Below are 10820 nucleotides of genomic sequence, written 5' to 3'. Positions count from 1 at the left end.
GGTACACTCTAAAAAATGCTGGGTTGTTTCAACCCAATGTTGGGTCAAATATGGACTAACCCAACTGGTGGGTTAAATTTTGGATACATTTTTAAATTAGCTTTTTAACCCAACAGTTGGGTTAGTCCATATTTGACCCAACATTGGGTTGAAACAACCCAGCATTTTTTAGAGTGTACAGGCACAAACCTCACTATCAAATACTGAATATTCTTACTAACAAAATGGCTTCTATTTTGTTTAGTTTTGAATGATTGAAGCCACACTTCCTGATAAAACTGAATTAGTGTAGGAAGAGTCTTATTCAACAAGAAGTATAGTTCTTTTAAGAAACGTATACACTGACTCACCAAATGGTTGTTACACAGATTTGCATTGGAAGTGAATGAAAAGAAGAGAACAGTGTGGATCTGATCATCTCCTCTGCTGCAGTATCAGACTCTGCTCTCTACTACTGTGCTTTGAGGCCCACAGTCACAGGAAACACTACAACACCATACAAGAACCTGACTGACTCTATAGTCTTAAAATGAGATGTCAAAAACCACAAACATTATAAATGTCACATTCTAATTCATATTTAACTATACATTTTCTGGCTGGTTAGTATTTCTATGTATTGATTTAGTAAAGTATCATTATTGAATGAGATCATTGCTGGAGTATCACTATATAACTATGTTCTTAGACGTTTCGTCATATTTGAAGACATATCAATAAATAAAGTCAACATTTATCATCCTTTATATTTTTCAGATTCACAAATGCATTATCCTGGTTAGACTCAGATGTTGTCAATGGGAGAATAAATGGGGGGTGCTGTGTACATTGAAATATTTCAGAGAGGACAAATTTAATGCTGCAAGCACAAACCTCACCATCAAATATTGAATATTTAAACTCTACCAAAAAGGCTCTACTTGGTTTAGCTTTAAATGATCCTCATAGTAACATAATAAACATAGTCACAGTCACACTTGCTGATAAAACTGAATTAGTAGAGAGAGATACTTATTGAACAAGAGGTAGAAGTTTTAAGATATTCATACACTGAAGGCACAATAATCTCAGTTTTTAACAAGGGAAAACAAAGAAGGAGGTCTAAATAAGCCGCACCCACACTGCAACTTCACAACAAGATACTACATTCACACAATGTATAAAGTATAAAGCCTAGAGCATGAAGTTAGTAAATCTAGGAGAGATGGAGAGATGCGTTCTTCTGATTCTAATATCCACTCCAGGTATAAAACATGTAATCTGAGCAGACTCAAATATAATGTACATTCAAATGTTTTGGCCATGCAAACATTTTTTATGTTACTCTATTACTATAACGACATCACATTTGTTGAAGAAACTGTTTTTATTATTGTAATTTTAATAAAAAAATGTTATGAAATTTTGGGCAAGCCAGCTGACCTGTTGTGAAATCTCTCCAAATCTCTTGCAGGTATTTTATCTGACAGCATTCAACCGAAAGACAAGGAAACTACTATTTACAGAACAGAAGAGGAGCGTGTAACGCTGAGCTGCACGTATGATACAGGCAGCAATTATGTCTATCTCTACTGGTACAGACAGTATCCTAACAGAGAACCAGAATATTTACTGTATAAAGGTGCCCGGACATGGAGCAGTCGTGGAAATATACCAGACACTCGGTTTCAGTCGATTACATCAGAAACATCTACTGAACTCACTATTAAGAGTGTAACTCTGTCAGATTCAGCTCTCTATTATTGTGCTCTAAGAGTAGCAGCCCAGTGATACAAAATGCCTGAGAAGCTTTACAAAAACTCACATGTAGTTTTTGCCTTTAAAAATATTATCAAATAAAAGTTAAGCCACAATCATATTTTGCATAAAACCACAACACTTCACAAACACAATACTGTAACACCTGCTGGAAGAAAAAAAATGTGTGCTTAGGTGGAAAGTATACAGGAAGATGATAATTCATTGTTTTTGTCATGCCATAATAAACCTTCCTACAAAATAAACTCGGAAAATATTGTTTTCAATGGGGGGATAAAACATTTTTTAATTCTGTCAGCAGTATGTCTAAACTGACTAAAAGTAAGAGACCAAAATATAGAACAACAAATGTTTCAATGTCTCTTTAATACATTCTGTCTGCAACAAACATCAGGCTATTAGTGGTACTACAGTAAAACTCCTGACCTGCATGTTAATATCTGTCATATCTAGGCTTCAAATGCTATTTTATCTATTATAGACTGCAACATAAAGGAGAGGAGTTAATCTGAGACGTCCTCCTTTACGTGCCAAAGAATTAATTATTCAAGACTCAAGCGTGTGACGGAAATGTTACACCCCTTACCATATGGTGATGCCCTGTCCGGCCGGAGCGTAACATAAAACCATGTCTGCATTTGTGATTGGAGAAATGCCAAACAACAAGTGTTACTCTACACTGCCCAAAAAAACTCGCGTTTGAATCGTCAGTGGCAAATTCTTTAAATATAAAAAATTTACTTACAGTCTGTGAGTCAGAACAGCCGGCATTGTAGTCTACTCTCCCAGGATCAGGAAACAGTCCTCCATAAAATACATCATCTGAATATTTGGGTTAAACTGTTCTGGAACAGTGTTGTAAATACAACTTAACCACTGATTTCTAGGCGTGTCCTCTTTTGGAAGGCCAAACAAAGTAGTTTCGCTTTCACAATGAAAAAGCATCACACACCGCGGCCTTGAGTCAGCGGAGGCTGGAGGCCTAGCATGAGCCGCACCCTAGAGTATTCGGAGACCGGCTTGAGTGAGCAGAGGTGAGCGGGCGGATTCGACGAAGGAGCGTCCGGCGGGCTTGCGGCAACCACATGTGACGACCCCGAGCTGGACTCCACTTCGTCCACGGTGAAAGCTGATCTGGCGATCCACAGCGCGAAGTTGATGTATTTCCTCAGCAACCAGCACGGATCAGCTCCAGGCATGACGAAGCGGATATCATCCTCTTCTGGAAGGCCAACCAAAGTAGTTTTGCTTTCACAATGAAACACAGCCCCTTCACGTCATGGCGGCAGCGGTAACAACAATACTACAGCGAGAATAAAATTTATGCCTTCTTTCTTTGCGTGAACATTTGGGTGGCGTTATGCAAATCTTCCCACATCGTGACGTAGCCATGTGGGGGAGTGTTAGAACGAGCCGTTTTAGGTAGGTGTGGCTGACTCTTAACTTTTATAAAGAATATCTCTTTGGATTTGAGACATTAGTCTTTGCAACTTTACAGATCTTCTTTATGCACCAAGAGCTTGTAACACTCCAAAGAGAAAGGAAAAATTAAAATTGCATCATATGACCCCTTTAATGTAGCAATATCTACAGTATAACTTAGTCAACAGTATGACTAAGTGTTTGGGATGTCCGTGTGCTTGTTGTTACCCATCTTGCTGAGAGAGAATGAGGTAATGACATTACAGGGTGTTTCCTAATGTCCTAAAGTCCAAATTGACTCTCATCAGCATTTTCTCAGCAGCTCTATCTAAGCCCTATCTTACTGCAGTTCTCAATCCCACAATCCCCTCTGTTCTCTGTAAGCTCTTCATTCTGGCAGCTTGCAAGGGCCATCAGCTTTGCCAGAGCAAACAGGCATGATCTGGGCTGGTAAAGCAGACGGGACGCTCGGGGCTTACAATATAAACATTCTTATCAGCCGTCTGAATGCTTTTGGGCCGGACGCTGCGTTAGGACTGTCATAATAATCAGAGCAGAGCCACTCGCCTGCCAGTATGTTTGTGTGTGTGTACTGGTATATGTGGTTTATGAGGACACAAATGTGTATAATGACATGGGTACTACAATGTAAACATGGTTTATGAGGAAACTTCCTGTGTCCCTGTAAAACAAAAGGCTTAAAAAACATAAAAAAGGTCATTTTTTTTCAAAAAGTTTTATGAAATTCAAAAATTGCCAGTAGTTTTCTGTAAGGGGTAGGTTCATTGTAGTCTACTCTCCCAGGATCAGGAAACAGTCCTCCATAAAATACATCATCTGAATATTTGGGTTAAACTGTTCTGGAACAGTGTTGTAAATACAACTTAACCACTGATTTCTAGGCGTGTCCTCTTTTGGAAGGCCAAACAAAGTAGTTTCGCTTTCACAATGAAAAAGCATCACACACCGCGGCCTTGAGTCAGCGGAGGCTGGAGGCCTAGCATGAGCCGCACCCTAGAGTATTCGGAGACCGGCTTGAGTGAGCAGAGGTGAGCGGGCGGATTCGACGAAGGAGCGTCCGGCGGGCTTGCGGCAACCACATGTGACGACCCCGAGCTGGACTCCACTTCGTCCACGGTGAAAGCTGATCTGGCGATCCACAGCGCGAAGTTGATGTATTTCCTCAGCAACCAGCACGGATCAGCTCCAGGCATGACGAAGCGGATATCATCCTCTTCTGGAAGGCCAACCAAAGTAGTTTTGCTTTCACAATGAAACACAGCCCCTTCACGTCATGGCGGCAGCGGTAACAACAATACTACAGCGAGAATAAAATTTATGCCTTCTTTCTTTGCGTGAACATTTGGGTGGCGTTATGCAAATCTTCCCACATCGTGACGTAGCCATGTGGGGGAGTGTTAGAACGAGCCGTTTTAGGTAGGTGTGGCTGACTCTTAACTTTTATAAAGAATATCTCTTTGGATTTGAGACATTAGTCTTTGCAACTTTACAGATCTTCTTTATGCACCAAGAGCTGGTAACACTCCAAAGAGAAAGGAAAAATTGAAATCGCATCATATGACCCCTTTAAGGGGAGGTGCTTGCAGGAGACATGCTCTGCTAGACAATGAATTAATCTGCTCTGTACTACTGTGCTCTGACGCCCACTGTGACAGGAAAACACTACACACCATACAAAAACCTGACTGACTCTTAAAATGAGAAGTTGCCAAAAACAACAGGATCCATACAAATGAATATGTCAGTTAGATTCTGATGTTTTAAATTCATATTTAATTATACATTTTCTGTCTGGTTAGTATTTCTGTACCTTTATGTACACGCATTGATTTAGTGAATATTCATACTTTAGTGAGTATTGAATGAGACAATTTAAATAAACACTGATGGCATATCAAATTTATATTTCTAAAGATGTCATCATTTTAAAAAAATATAGCAATAAATAGTCAAAATTTATAAGCCATCATATTTTTTAGATTCACAAATGTTTTATCCTAATTAGAATTTTGGATGTTGTCAGTGGGGAATACATTTTATACCACCACTGGGGGGTGCTGTGTACATTTCGGAGAGGATGCCCGACTGAAAGACAGTGGAGGCTTGTTACCAATGCAAGATAAAGCAAATGATAAATAACCAGTGGAGAAACATCACAGACGATTATGCTTAAACATCAGAAGAAGCAGAAATCATGATCACGATTAAAATACAGATCACTGTGTAGACTTACACAAGACTACAAATATAATGCTACAAGCACAAACTTCACTATCAAATACTGAATATTCTAACTCCAATAAATAGCCTCTATTTTGTTTACCTTTGAATGATTTTATAGTAATATATATATTCATAAAACTGATCAAACTGAATTAGTGGATGAAGATACTTCCTCAACTGTTACTCAACAAGTAATTTTGGTTTTAATAATTATTTTTAAGATATTAGTACAATGAAGGCACAATCATTTCAGCTTTTAATAAGGAAAGACACAGAAGGGGGTCTACATAAACCACACCCACACTGCAACATCACAACAAGATACTACAATCATACAATTACCTTTACTTCATTCCATAAAGCAAGTTAGTAAACCTTCCCAACATGGAGAGATGCTTTCTACTGATTCTAATATTCACACCAGGTATAAAACATGTAATCTGAGCAGACTCAGATGTAATGAACAAATGTTTTGGCCATGCAAACTTTTTGTAATGTTACTCTATTACAGTAACGACATAATTTTTGAAGAAACTGTTTTTATTATTGTCAGTTTAATTTTAAATGTGATGAATTTTCGGACAATCCAACTGACCTGTTATGAAATCTCTCCAATTCTTTTGCAGGTATTTTATCTGACAGCATTCAACCAAAAGACAAAGAAAGTACTATTTACAGAACAGAAGAAGAGCGTGTAACGCTGAGCTGTTCATATGATACCAGCAGCAGTTATGTCTATCTCTACTGGTACAGACAGTATCCAAACAGAGAACCAGAATATTTACTGTATAAAGGTGCCCGAACATGGAGCAGTTATGAGGATATACCAGATCGGTTTCAGTCGACTACATCCCAAACATCCACTGAACTCACTATTAAGAGTGTAACTCTGTCAGATTCAGCTCTCTATTATTGTGCTCTAAGAGTAGCAGCCCAGTGATACAAAATGCCTGAGAAGCTTTACAAAAACTAGTTTTTGCCTTAAAAAAAATTTATCAAATAAAAAATTAACCACAATCATATCTTGTGTAAAACCACAACATGCACTTCTTTCACAATACGATATTGTAACACCTGCTGGAAGAAAAGGAAATGTGTGCTTAGGGGGAAACTATACAGGAAGATGATAATTCATTGTTTTTGTCATGCTGTAATAAATCTTACTATTAAAGAACCTCTAAAAAACTAGTTTACCATGGAAAAAAAAACTTTTTTTAGGTCAGCACATACTGTAGGTCTACACTGACTAGAGACCAAAATACAGAACATCAAACGTTTCCATGACATGCTATTAGTGGAGTAGAACTCCTGACCTGTGTGTTCATATCTGTCTTATCTAGGCTTCAAATGCTATTTCATCTATTATAGTCTGCAGATATGAAGGGGAGGAGTAAATCTGAGACCACCTCCTGTACCTGACAAAGAATGAATGATTTGTTGAACAACAGTTTGTGCTGAATACAGCATTGTGCAAAATGATGCTCTGCTTGCAAGTTTTGCTTTATTGTCTTGTGTGTATGTATTCCTGATTGAATATACCGAATTATTGTTATAATAATTTTTTTTAACTAACAACTAAAGTGAGATGTTCCATTCAGAAGGAGCAAATATAACTCTGTCTTGTAACTATTCATCTGCATATACTCTACAGTGGTATCGCCAATATCCTGGGCATGCTCCTCAATATCTTTTAGTCATTCTATATTCTACAAAGTTTCACAAAGGTCAGAAATTGTGGATCAAGATCCTCAATTCTCTGGCAAACTGAATGACAAGAAAACCCATGTGGATCTGATAATCTCCTCTGCTGCTGTATCAGACTCTGCTCTGTAATACTGTGCCCTGCAGCCCCCAGTGACAGGAAACACAACATTGTACAAAAACTAAGATAGATCACACATTACATCACTGTCAAAACAGTATCAAACAATTGCATTTGCATTTGACAACTGGATTTGCAAGCCATAACATTCAGAAGCTTCTTTCATATCATAAGCTACACAAAGGTTTTAAATTAAATTTTTGCCAAAGTACATCAGTCCTGTGGACCAAATAGTTGTTTGTATTGGAAGTATTTAATGCAACTGTTTTCCCGACAAAAAGTGAGGAGGAGAATTGTCCTCACAGTCCTTGATAAGTATATTAAAGAGTCTCTTATGCACTCTTAAAAATAAAGGTGCTTCAAAAGGTTCTTCAAGCGATGCCATAGAAGAACCATTTTCGGTTCCACAAAGAACCATTCAGTCAAAGGTTCTTTAAAGAACCATCTCTTTCTTACCTTTTTATAATCTGAAGAACCTTCTTTCGCCCCAAAGAACCTTTTGTGAAACAGAAAGGTTCTTCAGATGTTAAAGGTTCTTTATGGAACCATTTAGACGAAAAGGTTCTTCTATGGCATTGTGAAGCACCTTTATTTTTAAGAGTGTGGAGTGCCATAAGCTTTAACTCAAGTTTTCTTGATCAGCTCTACAACAATTCTTCTGACCTATGTGTTCATGTTGACTCCACTTTATACTGTTGCTCATTCTATGTTTTCATTGCTGTTTCAATTACAGCTTTTAGGGGAGGAGTTTGCTTGACACATCTTTTGTGTGACAAGGAAAGAACAGAAAGTTTAGTTGAACAACAGCTTGTGCTGAGCTAGAACATCATCCTAATCATCATCAACATGTTGATCTGTTTAACTGGTTTGATTTGTTCTCTCATATGCAAGTATTCCATTTATTTATTATTTTGTTATATATTATTTGTTATTTATTATTTTCTATTATTTTGTCTAGTTGAGATTAATAAGTATGGAGTTTGTGTTAATTCACTTTTATGTACAATACATTTCCATAAATTTTGACTCTTGATTTTAAAGGTGGCAGTTTTGCAAATGTCATCACACCAGTCCAGACTGAGGTTTATAAGAAAGAGGGAGAAAATGTTACTCTGTCCTGTAGCTACTCCTCAGCGTCTACACTGCAGTGGTATCTCCAATATCCCGGATCAGCTCCTGAATTTCTTATGCTTATTCTACACTCTACCGGAAAGGTTTCACAAATGTCAGAAATTGTGGATCGAGATCCTCGATTCTCTGGGAAAGTGAATGAAGAGAAAACCCATGTGGATCTGGAGATCTCCTCTGCTAAACTGACAGATTCTGCTCTGTACTACTGTGCCCTGACGCCCACAGTGACAGGAAACACAACAACACTGTACAAAAACCCTCCCAACAGTGATACTGTAGTTGAATGTACCATACACTGCACATCTTCATAAAATTTTTTTAAAAATAAATAAATATAAATTTTAAAAAGTAAATAATTAAAAATATTTTAAATGCATATTTTTCAATCAGTCAATAAATAATTCATATATATTTTTTCTGAATCATAGACAAAAACTGAATCATATATCTAAAAAACTACTGAATGTTTTAGAAATAGTTTCATACAGTACCCTGACAAGAGGTATGGATTTCATGTACAAAAGTAAAGATGTATAACATTATGCTCAGCCTGAAGTACATTTCTTTTATGATATTAGATCGCCACCTGCTGGAGGTCTTAGAAACTGTTAACCCTTAAAAAATTGTCCTCTTTTTGGAACCTACAAGTCTCAGAGCAATGCAGATGTTGTGTGACAAGCAGTCAAGAGCAATTGTACTTCCTGTTTTTGTATCCACCCCCTGATATTTAAAGATCAACCTTTCAAGAAACTTAGCACATTAAGACTTATCTGATGTGATCATGGAAAGACTCCAAATGCTCAGTCAACAAATCGGAAAATATCTACTGCTGTTTTTCCTTATAGCATCAGGTACAAGCCACAAGTAATACACTAAAAACTAATACATTTGTATGATTATTCACATCTTTAAATATATATATATATACATATCTTAATAGTGAAACTGTATCTTACTAAAAACATTTCTTTCCAGGTGTAATCTGTCAAGATTGGATTCGACCAAGTGACCAGAGAACCAGTGTTTCCAGTACAGAAGGAGATTCTGTAACACTGGAGTGTTCATATGACACAAGCAGCAGCTTTGTTTCCCTTTATTGGTACAGACAGTTTTCTAACACACAGCCAGAATATATACTGCGTAAAGGTGGACGATCAGAGACATATGAGAACATACCAGACCCCCATCGATTTGGATCAACTACATCCCAGAAATCCACTTCACTGACCATTAAAAGTGTAACTCTGTCAGATTCAGCTCTCTATTACTGTGCTCTAAGAGTAGCAGCCCAGTGTTTCAAAGTGCCCGAGAGGCTTTACAAAAACTCACTCAGAAAACTTGCTTTGAACAGCGAGTTATCAAATGCATATCAAACCACATTTGTGTCTTCATAAACCACAGAGTCAAATTGAAGAATATGGTAACACCTGCAGCAAATAATTATACAGCTGCATGTAGCTGCAGTAAATAGTGTAATTTTAGTGATTAAATAATAAGCTTTATATATTATCAACACAGCTCTTTAGCATGGATTATTAACAGGACATTAATATTAAGTAACTTACATTTTAGACACAACTCAAATAGTTCCAAACAAAGCCACAAAAGAATCACTGCATCTCCCAGAAACACACAATTAGGGGTGTTTGTGTTTTTGAACGAATAATTCAGTAAAAAATGTAATTCATTAATAAATCAGAGCTTTTGAATGAATGAATCTAAAGAATGAATGATTCAATACGTACATGTTTCATACCTGAATGAATCAGCATTTTGAACTAATCAGTTGAATGAATCATTTACGGTAATAACTCACTCAGTCACTTGTCGCCACCTATTGGTTCTGTGTTTGGATAATATGCATTAATACTGCATTGTGATGAGGTACTTCATGATGGATGAGCCAATCAGACACTAACAGTAATGCTCTTTGCAATTATAAGGAGCTGATAGAACAATCAAAGGATTCACTGTGCAAAAAAGTTCTGGGTATAATTACAAATTGAAGATGATCACATCACTTCTCATCTGTCTCACATTTCTGACATTTCGCATTGCAGAAGTCAATTTCTGTGCACATATTGCACCAAAGACAAAAACCGTCATCGGTAAAAAGGGGGAATTTCATACTTGTATGAATCAAGCAGCTCTCATGTTTTGCTCTTCTGGCTGATCCCAAGACAGGCACCAGAGTTTTTATTGCTCAAGGGTGCACGATCAGAGACATGCTTTCAAAGCATAAGTCCTCGCTATGATTCCACAACTTCAAAGACATACACTTTTCTGATCATTAACGATCTAAAACTGGAGGACACAGCTTCCTACTACTGTGTGCTAGAAGAACACTGTGACCAAATGTATTTATTAGGCTGTGCAAAAACTCATGTTCAAAACGGTGGTCTTTCGAATCACAAAATACTCCCTTCCCTACAGTAAATAAGAT

At 37.3% G+C, this 10820-nt stretch overlaps 3 gene segments (V, D, J or C); all 3 read left to right on the top strand.

The window, feature by feature from the left end:
• The first annotated feature begins 1179 nt into the window (after positions 1–1179).
• On the top strand, positions 1180–1770 carry LOC107558575 (Ig kappa chain V-III region NG9-like). The segment is given in 2 exon segments: positions 1180–1244; positions 1454–1770. Coding segments are annotated over 2 exon segments (381 nt in total).
• A 4038-nt stretch (positions 1771–5808) lies between these two features.
• LOC107558568 (Ig kappa chain V-III region NG9-like) lies at positions 5809–6364 on the top strand. The segment is given in 2 exon segments: positions 5809–5848; positions 6051–6364. Coding segments are annotated over 2 exon segments (354 nt in total).
• Positions 6365–8092: 1728 nt separating this feature from the next.
• On the top strand, positions 8093–8688 carry LOC107558556 (Ig kappa chain V-III region NG9-like). The segment is given in 2 exon segments: positions 8093–8111; positions 8288–8688. Coding segments are annotated over 2 exon segments (420 nt in total).
• The last annotated feature ends 2132 nt before the right edge of the window (positions 8689–10820 follow it).

This window comes from Sinocyclocheilus grahami, unplaced genomic scaffold (genome assembly GCF_001515645.1).
Source record: "Sinocyclocheilus grahami isolate Dianchi unplaced genomic scaffold, SAMN03320097.WGS_v1.1 scaffold21.1, whole genome shotgun sequence".
NCBI classification, from domain to species: Eukaryota; Metazoa; Chordata; class Actinopteri; order Cypriniformes; family Cyprinidae; genus Sinocyclocheilus; species Sinocyclocheilus grahami.
This window is presented reverse-complemented; position numbering and strand designations above follow the sequence as displayed.